This window comes from Marmota flaviventris, chromosome 1, assembly GCF_047511675.1.
Source record: "Marmota flaviventris isolate mMarFla1 chromosome 1, mMarFla1.hap1, whole genome shotgun sequence".
Lineage (NCBI taxonomy): Eukaryota > Metazoa > Chordata > Mammalia > Rodentia > Sciuridae > Marmota > Marmota flaviventris.
Window position 1 is genome coordinate 31225133 of NC_092498.1, and position 17335 is coordinate 31242467.

The 17335-nt window shown below is 36.4% G+C and overlaps 1 protein-coding gene across 2 annotated transcripts in view; it reads right to left on the bottom strand.

The window, feature by feature from the left end:
• Positions 1-9175: 9175 nt before the first annotated feature.
• The window catches only part of Calcr (calcitonin receptor), a 46635-nt gene continuing 38475 nt past the window's right edge, over positions 9176-17335 (bottom strand). For both annotated transcript variants that reach the window (XM_027919887.2, XM_027919889.2), the window contains 2 exons: positions 16360-16401; positions 9176-9418 (listed from right to left, as the gene is read on the bottom strand). In XM_027919887.2, coding sequence (XP_027775688.1) covers positions 9176-9418; positions 16360-16401 — 285 coding nt within the window. The remainder of the gene's footprint in view (positions 9419-16359; positions 16402-17335) is intronic.

Here is a 17335-nt window from a genome sequence, read left to right on the forward strand (position 1 = left end):
TTTCCCTGTAAATTCTATGATTTTGTCATTTTTTAATGCAGAGTAATACTCCATTGTGTATAAATGCCACATTTTTTTTATCCATTCATCCATTGAAGGGCATCTAGGTTGGTTCCACAGTCTAGCTATTGTGAATTGTGCTGCTATGAACATCGATGTCGCAGTGTCCCTGTAGCATGCTCTTTTTAGGTCTTTAGGGAATAGACCGAGAAGGGGAATAGCTGGGTCAAATGGTGGCTCCATTCCCAGCTTTCCAAGAAATCTCCATACTGCTTTCCAAATTGGCTGCACCAATTTGCAGTCCCACCAGCAATGTACAAGTGTACCCTTTTCCCCACATCCTCGCCAGCACTTGTTGTTGTTTGACTTCATAATGGCTGCCAATCTAACTGGAGTGAGATGGTATCTTAGGGTGGTTTTGATTTGCATTTCTCTGACTGCTAGAGATGGTGAGCATTTTTTCATGTACTTGTTGATTGATTGTATGTCCTCCTCTGAGAAGTGTCTGTTCAGGTCCTTGGCCCATTTGTTGATTGGGTTGTTTGTTCTCTTATTGTCTAATTTTTTGAGTTCTTTGTATACTCTGGATATTAGGGCTCTATCTGAAGTGTGAGGAGTAAAGATTTGTTCCCAGGATGTAGGCTCTCTATTTACCTCTCTTATTGTATCTTTTGCTGAGAAAAAACTTTTTAGTTTGAGTAAGTCCCATTTGTTGATTCTTGTTATTAACTCTTATGCTATGGGTGTCCTATTGAGGAATTTGGAGCCCGACCCCACAGTGTGTAGATCATAGCCAACTTTTTCTTCTATCAGACGGCGTGTCTCTGATTTGATATCAAGCTCCTTGATCCATTTTGAATTCACTTTTGTGCATGGCGAGAGAAAGGGATTCAGTTTCATTTTGTTGCATATGGATTTCCAGTATTCCCAGCACCATTTGTTGAAGATGCTATCCTTCCTCCATTGCATGCTTTTAGCCCCTTTATCAAATATAAGATAGTTGTAGTTTTGTGGATTGGTTTCTGTGTCCTCTATTCTGTACCATTGGTCCACCCGCCTGTTTTGGTACCAGTACCATGCTGTTTTTGTTACTATTGCTCTGTAGTATAGTTTGAAGTCTGGTATCGCTATACCGCCTGATTCACACTTCCTGCTTAGCATTGTTTTTGCTATTCTGGGTCTTTTATTTTTCCATATGAATTTCATGATTGCTTTCTCTATTTCTACAAGAAATGCCGTTGGGATTTTGATTGGCATCGCATTAAACCTATAGAGAACTTTTGGTAATATCGCCATTTTGATGATGTTAGTTCTGCCTATCCATGAACAGGGTATATTTTTCCATCTTCTAAGATCTTCTTCTATTTCTCTCTTTAGGGTTCTGTAGTTTTCATTGTATAAGTCTTTCACCTCTTTTGTTAGGTTGATTCCCAAGTATTTTATTTTTTTTGAAGATATTGTGAATGGAGTGGTTGTCCTCATTTCCATTTCAGAGGATTTGTCGCTGATATACAGGAATGCCTTTGATTTATGCGTGTTGATTTTATATCCTGCCACTTTGCTGAATTCATTTATTAGCTCTAATAGTTTCTTTGTAGACCCTTTTGGGTCTGCTAGGTATAGAATCATGTCATCTGCAAATAGTGATAATTTAAGTTCTTCTTTTCCTATTTTGATGCCTTTAATTTCTTTCGTCTGTCTAATTGCTCTGGCCAGTGTTCGAGAACTATGTTGAACAGAAGTGGTGAGAGAGGGCATCCCTGTCTTGTTCCAGATTTTAGAGGGAATGCCTTCAGTTTTTCTCCATTCAGAATGATGCTAGCCTGAGGCTTAGCATAGATTGTTTTTACAATATTGAGGTATGTTCCTGTTATCCCTAGTTTTTCTAGAGTTTTGAACATAAAGGGATGCTGTACTTTGTCGAATGCTTTTTCTGCATCTATCGAGATGATCATATGGTTCTTATTTTTAAGTCTATTGATGTGGTGAATAACATTTATTGATTTCCGTATATTGAACCAGCCTTGCATCCCAGGGATGAATCCTACTTGATCATGGTGCACAATTTTTTTGATATGTTTTTGTATCTGATTCACCAGAATTTTATTGAGGATTTTTGCATCTAGGTTCATTAGAGATATTGGTCTGTAGTTTTCTTTCTTTGAAGTATCTTTGTCTGGTTTAGGTATCAGGGTGATGTTGGCCTCGTAGAATGAATTTGGAAGTTCTCCCTCTTTTTCTATTTCCCGAAGTAGCTTGAAAAGTATTGGTATTAGTTCCTCTTTAAATGTTTTGTAAAACTCTGCTGTATACCCAACGGTCCTGGGCTTTTCTTAGTTGGTAGTCTTTTGATGGTTTCTTCTATTTCCTCAATTGATATTGGTCTGTTTAGGTTGTCTATATCCTCCTGACTCAATCTGGGCAGATCATATGACTTAAGAAATTTATCTATGCCTTCACTATCTTCTAATTTATTGGAGTATAAGGATTCAAAATAATTTTTGATTATCTTCTGTATTTCTGAAGTGTCTGTTGTGATATTGCCTCTTTCATCCCGTATGTTAGTGATTTGAGTTCTCTCTCTTCTTCTCTTCGCTAGCATGGCTAAGGGTCTGTCGATTTTGTTTATTTTTTCAAAGAACCAACTTTTAGTTTTGTCAATTTTTTCAATTGTTTCTTTTGTTTCGATTTCATTAATTTCAGCTCTGATTTTAATTATTTCTTGCCTTCTACTTCTTTTGCTGTTGTTTTGCTCTTCTTTTTCTAGGATTTTGAGATGAAGTATGAGATCATTTATTTGTTGGTTTTTTCTTTTTTTAAGGAATGAACTCCAAGCAATGAATTTTCCTCTTAGAACTGCTTTCAATGTGTCCCATAGATTCCGATATGTTGTGTCTGTGTTTTCATTAATCTCTAAGAATTTTTTAATTTCCTCCTTGATGTCTTCTATAACCCATTGATCATTCAGTAACCTATTGTTCATTCTCCAAGTGATGTATTCTTTTTCCTTCCTTCTTTTATCGTTGATTTTCAGTTCCATTCCATTATGATCAGATAGGATGCATGGTATTATCTCTACTCCTTTATATTGTCTAAGAGTTTCCCTGTGACATAATATATGATCTATTTTTGAGAAGGATCCATGTGCTGCTGAGAAAAAAGTGTAACTGCTTGATGTTGGGTGGTATATTCTATATATGTCAATTAAGTCTAGGTTATTAATTGTGTTATTGAGTTCTATAGTTTCCTTATTCAACTTTTGTTTGGAAGATCTCTCCAGTGGTGATAGAGGTGTGTTGAAGTCTCCCATGATTATTGTATGGTGGTCTATTAGACTCTTGAACTTGAGAAGAGTTTGTTTGATGAACATAGCTGCACCATTGTTTGGGGCATATATATTTATGATTGTTATGTCTTGTTGGTGTATGGTTCCCTTGAGCAGTATGTAGTGTCCCTCTTTATCCCTTTTGATTAACTTTGGCTTGTTATAGCAGCCTTAATGGCCTAATACATTGTCATTTAAGACTTTTTTATTTTTTATTATTTTTTTTTGTCTAAAGTCATATTTAGTCAGATATTAAGGCAAGGCCCATCTACTTTGGGTCATATTTCTCTAGCATAACTCTTCCCATACCTTTTTTTTTGTCTTATGTTTTCTTTTTGTCTTATGTTTGTCTCTTGTTGCTTTGGGGACTTTGATTTTTTTCCCCCCAAAATCTGTTTTTAATTGGTGGCCATGACTACCTTATTATAATTGATGTCATGTTAAGACTAATATTACATAAATTAAGATTTATACTCATTTATTCACCCTTGTAACTCCCTTAATTGTATAGATATCTATTTTTCCACTAAAAGAGAAAATGTTTAACCTGCTTTCATGTGATTTTGACCTCTTCTTAGTCTAATCTTTTCAATGTTAATAGGATTTTTTGGTGCATTTACTTGGAAATCTTTGAGTTATTCCTATTTTAGGTCTCTTTTGTGTTTAATTATGGAGAGTTTTAAATGTATTTCTGAAAATATGTCCCTTCTTCATTTTTATTTTTGTGTGTGTCCCTATTGTTCTGACACAGGTAGTTCTATCTTTGTTATCTTTTAGGGTTTTTGGTTGTTGTTGTTTTGTTTTTGTTTTCTGGTACTGGGGATTGAACCCAGGGGTGCTTTATCACTCAGCTACATTACCAACGCTTTTTTTATTTTCAGCCAGTGTCTGGCATTGATTGACAACCCTCCTGCCTCAGTTTACCAAGTCACTGGAATCACAATGTGCTACCACACCTAGCATCTTTTAGTTTTTATTTTATGCTTTCTAGCTTTTTATCCTTTCCTCTGAAAGAGCTTATTAGTCTGTTTTTTTTTCTTTTTACCTCCTTAATTCATTTCAAATGTGGGTCTATATTATTAAGTAAATGTTATTTATTTCAACTATTAAGTATAGTGTTATTTTAGCTATTGCATTTCAAGAACCCACTGGGTTCTTGGGTAGGATTTTTTGTTTTTTTCTATGTTTTTAACATCTCCACTTAAGTCCTCCAACATGCATTTCAATCTTTATTTAGATTCTTCATTGGTGTTTCCCGATCACTCTGTAAGTTAGTGTGCTTGGTTGTATTGGCTAGTCCTCTTTTAAATAGTTGTGTCCCTCAGATGTCTAGTTATCTTGTCCTGTGACCTCTCATTCCTGGAGTAATTGGTCTCTAATGTTTTTTAGGAAATGACCTAAGGCCAGGCCTTGACTTTGTGGGGTTCTGGTGGATATAAAGAGAATAAAGGGAGTGAGACCCAGGGTAAAAAACTAGTTACCATAAAAGAATCCTTGATCTTTCCTTTTTTGTTTTCACTATTTTTATAGGAAAACAATATTTAACACTTTTAATCCCTTCAGAGTAAAATCATTAAGATGAGGAAACTTCCCTAGGTCATAACTCATCAGTCCTATGGGAGTACAGCAGAGGAAAACAGAGGATCAAGTGCCCGAGGTGTCTGCTTTCTGCAGAGTTGATGGTTCTTATGAACTCCCCAGTCCTTTAGGACTGTTGGGCTGCCCTGAGAGTATACCAGGAACACAGGGACCAGCAATCAGGCCTGTTGCTACAGCCAGTGTCTCCAAGCGATGGAAACAGAGGTACAAAACAGAGTAAAGCTCTTTCCTTGATTCTGTTCTTTACTGCCTGTGGCCTCTGCCTCTTCTCTGAATCTTTTTCTGGTCCATTAAAATGTGCATTGATTCATGAAGCTTAGAGTTTTCTCTGTGTATTTCTTTTTTCCCTTTTGTTTTCTCTTTTTTTCCATTAATTGCTAATTATTGAAACGCTGTGTCCTCTTTGATTCTGTAGTTTCTGAAGTGGGGCATCTGGGGTGGGAATCGGTGTGCTCTCTACTTGACCATCTCAGCTGGCCCTGCAGCTACTTTTCTTCACTACCTGGTGCATAATTGGGTGGGCAAGTGGATAGTCAAGGTCTTCCCCATCTTATCCATTCATTAGCCAGTACTCTGATTTTATTTAGAGACAGTTTCTCTGAATTAAAATAAGGCAGTCTCTCAAACAAAAGAGACTGTAGTGACAGAAGGTGGCAATGCTGGTTAAATAAAGAAGAGGGACAGCAGAGTTTGAGTCCCAGTGGAAGGATTTCTGAGAAAGTTAGAAAGTATCAAATTTCTGTAAGTACAAAATGGATTTTGATGGGTGACAGAAGAGACTGGCTGGACAATGTTTAGGATAACGGAAATCGTTCAGAGGTACCTGCTAATGTAAATGGAGAAAGGTAAAATATTAGAAAATTAGATGTCAGTGGTTGTGTTTTCTCCAATGCTTCATGTAATTCAGAGATATTAAAAAGATATGAAAGGCCAGAAGAATAAAATTCACTGGAAATATGGTTAGTTCTTAACATTCAAATGTAGCTTCTCTAGCTTCCTCCACCCTCACATGCACACATGATCATTCTTTATGTTTTCAGTTAGTGTTTTCCAACTCCCTTGTTCCATACCAGTTTTGCATGAACTTGAGATAGGAGGAGAAAGTCGCCTTTTTTCTTTTTCAAAATAACAAATGAATATTCCTTCTGAGTTTATCTCATTGCTTTTCTAAATATTGTTTCTGATGTTCATTTTTCATGAATAATCTCATTTTAAACTCGGAAGTGTTAACTCCTATGCTAGGCATTGGACTGTAATGTATTCAATAGAAGAACCACTGTTTTTGATTTTGTTATCGAGAAAATGATAACACTCTTATGAGAGAATGATAACACTCTTACGAGCAGAATTCTTCTGCTCCGGGCTAATGAAGAGGGGAACTCACACGCAGCCACCACCGCCAACCACATGTGCCATTTTGTTTCTCTGCCCCAAAGGTATCAGTGGTTGTGCTTTTCACGTTATAGATTTCCATTTTTACCACTGGCATAGAAAAGAAGCACCCACCACTGCAAAGAAACTTTGCCATGATAACCGTGTTAATGAACCTCAGTTTTATGCAGGATGGAAGGTGCATGGTTGAATCAATGAGTTATGAATGAAGGAAGAAATGAGAAGGGTTGTAGCTCCACAATAATAAGCATATTTCTCAGGACTTCCAACATCTTTCCTTCTCTTCAGGAACCATGATATCCATTTGCACCCAAAGACTTATTTGGGATCCCTTTGTAGGAGGGAATCAAAGCAGGTGGGCAGCCAACCTTTTGAGTGTAAGTAACTCTTTTGAAGAATCAGACTTTATGGCATGATGGAAGATTACTTTCATTCTTGAAGATCACAAGGATAATAATATCTACTTGAATCACTCTCTGGAACATACAGGGAAAGATGTACCGCTTATGTATCCCGCCTAAAAAAGTTCCCCAGATCTATGAAGCAACAATTTTGAATGCTACACATAATGTGAAGTTCCCACAAATTACTCCTGTTCCCATTATTAAGTTCATCACAGTTCCATTTAATCCTCTTTTTTTTTCTATTTCATGCTATCCAGATATATACAGATATAAAAATTTGATTCCTTCCTACAAAGGGATCCCAAATAAGTCTTCCTAAAAATAGATCTGGATAGACTGTCATGTGTGGTTTTTGCATTATCAAGGGCATGAGAACTGCATCATTGAGTCAAACTGGAGACTGAAGGTGTTTACACTAATAAAGATAAAGATCTTGACATCTTTTGCACACTACTTCTAACCAATACTTTTGGATTATTCTTCCCCTTCCTGCAGTACAAACTAGATGAGATATCAGCAGGCCATCTTTGAAATGAAGAAGAAAGCATGGAATGAACAGGAGACAAGATGAATGGATGAAAAAATGAATAATGTATTTTTTAGAAAAATACACAAATATATATCTTTTGCTTTTATTGACTCTATATTAATTTATACATGTACATAGTGCATGCATTTCACACAATTTTGACACTAAATGCAATACTAATAAACTATTTTGATTTCTTCAGTTCCTACTATATTACCATATTACTATATTACTTACTATATTACTACTATATTAGCACAATAACATCTAAAATATTTTAGCAATATATTATCACATTTGTACTAGAGCTGCCAGAAATACTCTGTTTTCCACGTTTGTAAACAAAAATAACACATCACGTAACACTATGATTGGAAAAATACCTTCTTTTCAATTCTTCCCTTACATTCAGTAAAGGAGACTTAATCTACTTCAGTATCCAAAATACATTTTCGTTGGACAAATATAATTTTCTCTGGTTGCACTAAATATGTAACCAGAACAAATCAATTTCTTGTCTTTTCACAACTAAATCACTTCTGAAAGGCAGTGGCATAAGATGACACAGATGAGATTTGAGATTTGGAGGATTTCAGTGTATCTCACTTAGCATACAAATTACACAATGATTACTCTGATTACTATTACAAATTCACCAGTTAACGACACAAGCTTATTCAGAAATTTTTAAAGATCTTATACACAGAAGTGAAGAGAGATGTGGAAATCTACACTACTAGATTTTAATGAGAAACTCTACTTTTATTTTAACATGAATTAATATGCAGTTAAACTTGTAGTATTTACGTTTTTTTTCTTCTTGTTTTGCTAATAGCGGCACACAAGAGGTCAACTATACACTGATTTCTAATTAGCTCTACTGAAAGTTCCTGGAAAAGACTGCGATCTTGTTAAGCTTTGAAGCTGGATGGAAGGCAGCTAATGGACTTACATGGAGTCTTTTAATTACCAGTCCTTAAACACATCTATCTTTTACTGCTAGATAGCACCCAAGGGCAAGAGGTAATCTGCTTTATAAACCTCAGAATGATTTGCTTTATAAATCCTGGAGTTTAGGAAAGTGGAAAACTCTTTAAAGAGTATTCTCTTCCACTAAGAATTATATTTTTGGCAGTTTGTGAAAAATTTAGTGATGGATTTTTTGTGACCTCCCAATTTATAAATGTCAGCCACCAAAGCACAGTCAACATTAAGACCAATTCCTTACAGCACTTAGGGTCTACCCAAGGGACAGAGTTATCCAAAACCAAGCTGGGCGTGTAATAGTTCCAGCAAACTGACTCAAGATTTCTTTTTCATTCAAAGCATTATGTTTTCCTGCCAAATGCAGGTCTTGTCTTCCATATCCTTAGTCATCTTTATATGTGAAACCCATTTTTTCTTGCAGAGGTCATGTAATTTGTGCAGTTTACATTGTATGGATGGTAAAATATGTAACCTCAGGATTGATTGAAATAAAAAAATTAAAAATCAGATCCATAGCCAAATACAGAAATATTCTAATTCAAAATCTAGAGTTAAAAAGAAATATCTTGATAGTGATCTTAATTTTTCAAAGGTAGAAATGGCTCAAGATTAACAAGGAGCACCCTGTATCTGAACTAGGTCAATTTAATTGCCTTTCTCTTGGATACTTCCCTCGCATTACTAAGACATGCTGCATCTCAGTCCTGGATGAATGATGGAGTTCACAAGTTGCAGTGGGAGACTCCATTCCTAGACTGTCTCCCAAAGCAATAGTACCAAGAATCACTTTCTTCAAATTCACTATGGACAAATTCACTTAATAATTCTTCACAAATGATATGCTCAGCTCCTGGGAGGATGGGGATCGTTAAATGCATGATCTATCTTTCTCCCAGGAAATGAAGGCTCAGTGATCACGATGCTGTGTGTGCTTCACATTCAAGCGGATGACTCTTGCTCGATGACATTCATGGGGATGATCTCAGCACCCTCCTCGCCTTGGTTGTTGGCAGGCTCATTCCTAGGCTCCTGGTGGCAGATGTACACCGGGAGGTCGCCCTCCTCAGCAGCGGCTGCGGCGGCGGCAGCGCGAGCGGCAGAGCGGCGGTTGGGGCGCCTTCCCCAGCGCTGGTTCCATTGGATTTTGAACTGCATCCATTGGCGCTTCACGGTGGTTTGGACCTGGAAGACAAGAGGGAGCCTTGTTTTCATATGGTGGTCAGAAAGGACCCAAGCAAAGCTTATGCACGTGACTCTTGGAGTTTATCAGATTTTACAAGACAGCGAATGGTAATTATGATCTAAGAGGCTGAGTTGTATGTTATTCGGTGGTGGAAGAAGTCATCTTAGAAGAACGTGCAAACTGGAGGACTGAGTTACATGCCAACACTGGCTATTTTTGAGCAAAAGTTTCTTCTTTAGCTCTTCAGTGAACGAAACTTGATTTGGTTTCATAATGTGTGCATGTCATATTAAGGAAGAAAGGTTTAGGAAACTTTTAATCTGCTACCATCCATGATAAGGAAAGATTTCATCGAAATCCACACACTGTTGATCGTGAAATACATATGGAATTCATCACACAGTTCTAGCTTTTATGATAATGACCCCATATTGTGAATTTACCCTCATCCAACGTAGCTTGAGATGAGGTCTGCCAGATAAAATTCCTGCTAATGCAGTGACACACTTTTAATAATAAGAAATAATAAGATTTCAATCTCTTTCTATTGAAGACTTCTAACATGTAAATAAACCAAACTTGTTTTATAAATATGACAAACTATATACTGAACACAAGAGGTGGAGAAAATGCTAAAATCAGGGAACTCTAAATATGAAAACTACAAAAACCACAACTGAAAACCACAGTAATTTTGCTTGTTTAGCTCTACTTTTTACAGAACTGAATTCATTTTAGTAGTTAACTTCATCCTTCATGTTGTCTCTGAACTTCTTGATTTTTCTCTATCACTGAACAAAACTTAAAAGAGATTACTGCAACACTATCTATTCCATATTTTAAGCATTTCTATTGCTTAGTACATAAGTCAAGCTTACATACAAAATATTTGCCTTAATTTATTAATAGATCCCTAGTTCTTTCTGTTGCCAAACTTGAATATGGCAGCTACCCACATGCAAGAGAATCTGGGAAAAATACAACATGAGATTAATCATGTATCTAGTCAATCACAGGATGCTATTTTGCCTATTTTACATTGGTATGAATCTGAAAGAAGATGAAAATAACAGCAAAACCAATTGATATTATAAAACATGTATAATGTAAGGCTAAATGTATCTATGGCAAATGCATGCACATTTTTTCTTTATATAATAGAGTAACAATCTCTCCTTATAATTATTAGCTTTGTTATATAATTTTATAGATTTTACTCAGGAGAAGGCAAATTCAAATAATTCATTGAAAAGCCAGTCAAGCAGCCATGAAACTTATAGTGGGAGAGGTTCATCATCACTCAATGGAGCAACCAGAAGGCTCAAGGTGACAAAGAGCTATGAGAATTATTTGGCAATCTGAGATTTAGAATATTAGACTTTTCAAATCACTGAGGTGACCAGCCCTGGTAATAAGTACTTGGTTACAAAGTACTTTATGTCTAATTATGTTCAAAAGAGACAAACAAGACAAGTACTGCAAGTGCTCAGGAGTGAGGTGTGCCTCACAGCTGGACTTTGCATGGATAAAAGCCACATAGGGGGAGAAAGGATGGCATAAAGAATTTTGGCTACTGTTTACTGGGTGCTTTCCCTGTGCAACATCATAAGCACTGGGTTGGTTAGCTTGTTCAACAGGAGGGAACCACTATTAGCCTCATTTTATAGATGGGAGGGCTGTGAATATGCCATATGTCCACAGTAAGAGACCTGGAATGTGGCAGAGCCACAGTCCCAAGTGAAGTGTGGCTGTAGGTCCTTAAATGCCAGCTTTAGAATCTAAAACCCACCACATGTTTTATTGAGAAACTGATAAAGATACAGGCTCAGTGTATTTTCTTTTGAGGATCAAAGTCCACAGAGAATTGATAATTTTTGATGGATTTAGCATCTCTTAAATACCAAGACCGTCCTTCCAGCTAAGCTTACACAGATATTTACAGGTATCTGAGGTAGACTTTTAGCAAGTTTGCAAGTGTCCAGCAGGAAAACAATTCTTTATTTCTGCCTCATCTGTTCTTTTAAAGTAATCCCCATCAGAGTATCCATGTGTATTCATGTGTACCTAGCCCAGGAGAGACAAGGGTTGGGGTCTGTTTTAAGGTTATTATTATAGGAAGCTTACAGCATTCGCTAATTGCATTCCAAAATTATAACTCATCCTTTTGTGTGGAGATGTCAATCTGCTTCAATTTGTAAACCACACATATGAGAACAAGCCCTGAGCAGCACATAAAAGACACTTTAATAATTATAGTTTAATAAGGGCAATATCGCCTGCACTAATATGGGTTGAATCTGATGCGGCTTTGATGACAAGAATAAGGGCATAAAATATGTACCCCTAAAAATAAAAAACAAAAACAAAAAGAAAACAACCACATTAGGAGACTTTTGTTGCTTCTGAAAAATAACCGGAATGTTAGGAGATGTCAATGGGTCACTAAAACACAAAGTTGTGAATTACATAAATGTATCTATCACTCATTTAAAAAGCAATGAACACAAATCACTTTACTTTTTTTCTGATTATATCAATTTAACTTGTTGCTACCTTTGAAAATTAGAGCGTTGTCCTGATGGTTTGGAGACATGGTTATTACACTTGGCTTTATTATTAAGCTATGCAATATTCGTATATTTGGGCCTTAGTTCTTGCATCTATGAAAAAAAGTCAAGGTGGGATCTCTATAGTTGGGTTTGAGTAGTTTTGATTTTCACTTTTCTTTTCCAGTTAAATTAATCCTAAGTGCCTATAGTTATGTAGTGTTGAATGGAAGGTGGGGGTTTTCCTTCAATGAATGAAAAGGTTTTGAGTCCTGGTCCTTCATGTCCTTACTTTCTGTCACCACAATCCAACAGACCTGCTACAATCTTAATCTAAGACTAAAAAAAAATCATGATTTTAAAAAGCACTTTACATTTCTTGGAAATTAAAAAGCAATTGCACACTCTAAATGGTTTTATGTAAGTTTTAGAAACTGGATCCCTGTTGAAGCCCATTAATTAGATGTTTTGGAACACTTCCAAGTTGTTACTGATATTTTTTTCATTCGTTTGGAGTACATATCAGAAACATCTCTAGTGATCTTTGGTTTCATTTACGGAATTTAAATGTTCTGTAATTTGAGGCAATTGGGTACTTGATTATTATAAGATCAGGGCTTTTAATTCCCTTTCATTACCCACTTTCCTATGTTTAAAGGACGATTTCTTGTTCTAAAGAAGAATAAATATCATTTATAATATAGTTTAAAATCTTGAAAATATTTAGCAATTGTATTTCTTAAGTTTTTTTTAACATTCCCCTATATTTCTTTCATTCATTAAGTCAAGGTCATTTATTGTTTGAAGAACAAGCTAGTTTATCTAGAACAGTGGTCCTCAAAGTGTTCTCTGAACCTGTAGCCCAAGTACCACCTGGGAACTTACTAGAAATGCAAATCCGAAAGCCCTGATTAGCAGCCTTTGCTGGTGGGGACTAGCAGTCTGTGTTTTAACAAACTTTCCAGGTGATTCTGACATTCACTCAGGTTTGAGAATGCTGGTCTAGAATAAGGAAATTATCACTTAGCTTTGAGTCCTCAGTAGACTTTCTTGGAGCTCTAGAAAGAAAATAACCTCTTGAAATTTATTCCTCCTATCTAACTGTAATTATATATCCTTGGACCAACATCTTGCCTGCCCCAAATTTTAGAAAATTGAAGGAAAAAAAATAGAAGATAGTTTTGAAAAACATTTTATTTAATGAGAGAATTTATTAATAAAAATTCTTCTTTGCCTATGTAGTAAAAAGTTAATTGGTCTGAAAACAGAGTTTTACTAAAAGCCATAGTGTAGAGAAAAAGTTGGATATGGTTTAGGGAGAGTCTTTTACAGACAGGAAGGGCAAGTGGTGCATGCAGGCCCCTTGCAATTCTGAGAGGAAGAGAAAAGTGGGAAGGATACAGAGACACAAATGACCTTCAATTTCCCCTTCATGGTGGAAGTTCTGGGAAAATGGAGAGAAGAAAGCAAGGGATAACTTGCTTTCTTGGATGTACCCTTATAACAGCAGGCCTTTCTTATTGATTCCAAGAGCATAATCTTGAAAACTGATAACCCTGTAAAGAAGTCCCGCACTTTCCCTGACACCATGTCCAACATGGTGTCCAAGCAGTGGAGTGGCAATGGCTGTGGACTGTCCTGAAGACAGAACCACAGGCTCTAGGAAGTATAAAGAATGGAGCTGAAGTCGCCACCCTCTTCACATGGCTTGGAGGAAAACTACTGAATCCGAGTAGGGCTGTGACTTGATCAAGGAGACTACAGACTGAGAAGACCCCTAGGGTCCTCAGAAGTGAGAGGAGCTGCAAGAAATTTCAACAGCAGGTTCTGGCATTCATACTTGGTAACCAGCTGCCCTTTTGGACAAAAGCTTTTGAACTAACTGCTTTATTTTCCACAATGAGACTTGTGAACCACTAGAGGCTACTGGAATGGGCTCTTGAATGCAAGGAAAGTTACAGCAAATAAGTTTTATTTTTCACACACTCTGATCATGCTTCTTTGATCTACAAACTTTTATCCACAACTCTTGAGCACTAGCCAAAAATATGGAAAAGGGAGAAAATCTAGTGTGTTATTAGTACTATTAATTCTAAGTTACTCTTTAGAAATGAATTGTACATCTTCATAGCTGTAGCCATCTTTTTGAGGTCTCTTAATACCTGATAATTTATTAATATGTTTGGATAATTAATATCCTCACACTTGGAAGAGCTGTGAAAAATGCTTGATACATAAGTATGCTCTTGTGGACATCTCCTGATTTCCATTACTTTAATTCTCCAATTTTTTTCCTGTTTCTCATCTACCAATGGACTCACTATATGATCCACTTCCAGAAGAGCAATCACTGATTACATACTGATAACAGATCAAAATTAAAATTTGCATCTTTCCATTGGACAACTGACTTATTTGCCCCCATCCATCTCTGTTAAAACTCAATATTCAGCCAGTCAGAGTCCCCTCACAGCTCTGTCTCAGAGGCAGCTGGAAAGAACTTCCGGCATGTGTGAGTGCCCTGTCTATGTTCAGTGTTGTAAGGTGATATGTACACAGAATGCCCGACTGAGACCCAGATGCCTGAAATCCATGGGGCTGTGATATTACATTTGGCACAGTACATGATTTCTGTATTATTAGAAATGTCACACTTGCACTTTCTTCCAGTAACAGGATCTTAATGAAAATAGGTATGGTTTCTTTACTTCAGAAAACAGATAGCATACTCAAATGAACTCAGAGACGTTTCAATTGTTAGGTGTGCCCCTGGGATTGCTTCCTATGCCTGACACTCCCAAAGACAGCATCATAGTTAAGACACAATAAATATTGTGGTATTTTTACAAATGCATGCAATCCTCTTGTGCTTTACAAGGCAGTCTCCTCCTGGATATGGTTTTTATATTAGCCCTAGTTTGATATTATTTTAGATTAAAAAATTTTATCTTGCATGTCACCTGAAACAAATCAAAAGGCATAGGTATGCATTCACAGAGTATTCGCTAGTTTAGTACTGTACATAGGACAATGTAAGCTCTACTCATTTATTAGTTTTTGCTATTCTGAAAATGAAAAAAAAAAGAATTGGGGGGATACTCTAATAGTTGGCATCAGAAGGATCTTGATTCTATCTAGCCCCTTGTCAAGCTCCTAGAAACAGTAAGTACACAATATATTTCTGTTGAATGATGCAATGAGCTCTTGGATGAAGGAATGATGGGAGAAAGTAATAAAATCTACCAATGAAAAGATAATAATAAAACATGGCCATGTTGGGACTGGAGATAGGTAAGCAGGAAAATATTTTAGGGGCTCAATAAGTGTCATTTTATGAAAGAAATAGAGAATAAAAAATAAGTATCAACTAATAATGGTTAGAAAATATTTCTAATTAATAACAGGAAAATAATGCTGATATCTTAAAGTATGATTTGTTTTGCATTGAATTGTTCTTGATAGGAATTAATTTAAATGATCAAAAATATGTTTGCATTAAAAGTTTTGTGGTTCTATAAGAAGCATATTCTACTTTTGCAAAGCTCTAGGGAGGAATCATAGACACAGATAACTTACTGAGATTTAGTTAATTTAATTGGGAATCAGAAAATCTGGGGTCCAGTCCTGGTTACCATCACAGCTATGTTTATGCATGGGGCAAATCACTTGATCTTTCTGGAGCTTAGATGTCTCACTTGAAAAATGAGGAATTTTTAAAATCATGTTCTTTGAAAACCCATGAGTTCTTTAGAAGAACTTCTGGGGTTACAGAAGTTCCTTTATTTATATATTTTTTTTTTTTTGCATTTTATTAATGGGAATCCCAGGTAAGTTACTGTTGGAAGAAAGAGTAAAAACCCTGGTGCAAAAACCCTGGCCTAATGGATCTCTAGGTTCTTCTAATACAAATATTCAATACAATAGACTATTTATTTGGAGATCCTTTTAGTTCTAACTGCAAAGTGATTTTTAAATGCTGAGTAGTGGTCCAATAGTAGCATCAAGAAACTGGAAAAACAGGGTAACAGACTGTACAAACTGGCCGGAGGCTGGTTCTGTACCAGCAAGGGCTTGGGGCCTTTAGAGGAATAGGGACTTGCTTCTCTCTCTATGGGAAACCAGAATGGCTTTCACTATTACTACTGGGGGTGCTGACCAGCTCAGGAGGCAACCCCAGAAGATCAGAACTTAGCTGCATGTCTGGATCTTATTGCAACTGTACCCCATTTCTATAGGTAATATCCAGCTAAAGAAGTGGAAAAAACACAGTCCTGCTAATTATGAAAGCCACTGAGGTCAACTGTAGAAACGAGATCAAATGAAATGTGGAGACCATAAAGTACTGGCTTTATATAAATAGCCAATTGTATTATATGAAATGGATGCAGACTTACCTCGTTGTTGCAGAAGCAGTAGATAGTCGCCACGAAGAATCCCTAAAAAGAGAAGGGAAAATAGAGTTGAAGTTATTTTTGTGTGCACTATGTTGTCAATCAATATAAATATATTTATATCAATATAAATAGGTTGCTTTGGGGTGCATTTTACTCTTGCAATAGCATGTCAAACTTGATAATATATAAAGGTAAGAAAAATAATTATCTACCACTCATACTCAGTGCTACATTATAAGAATATTTTATTAGAAAATTTTCTTGTTAGGATTCTATCATTTGGCAACTAGGACAGCTCTAGTAAATCTGGTTAATATACTTCTCTTTTTAACTTGGAGATTTTTAGCATAATATATGGATTAAAGTGGATTTTAAAAGAACTTGGTACTTAAAAATGTAAAAACTGAGATCATCGGGTTCAGTAGAGAAATCTTTTACAAACACCAATACCAGAGTGCATGGCTGTCAACGTGTGTCCTGAAATTGTGATAGTACTCACAACCAAGTTCATCTCTCAAATAAGGACATAGACTAGGTAATCTCTAAGGCCCTGGTAACTGCTCAGAAGATTCCTTGTGCCCAAGCTTTAATCACAGCCCAAACAACAGCTCAGTTTATTAAAACAACCCCTATACTTTCTTTTAACTCAATAAAATTCTGTTGTTTTCACATTAATTCCTGGCAGTAAAAAATAAAACTAATTTAAGTAGAATTTCCTTTGCCTGAGGACCCCTACCCCAACCCCTCCATGCCCTAATTTGTTCTAAAAATACCTAGCAGTACACCTTCAATGGAACTGTGAATCTGGGCAGAGTGAATGGAAATGCAACAGCCATTCCTTTGAGTGTTGCAGACTTTAGATAGCTTAGGACAGTCCCTGAGAGCCACCTCTGTTATCTCCTACAAGAGGAGACCCCTGTACATAACTTTCCTTTACAGCTAGTGAGCTGTCAAGAATGGATTCCTGACATTGTCT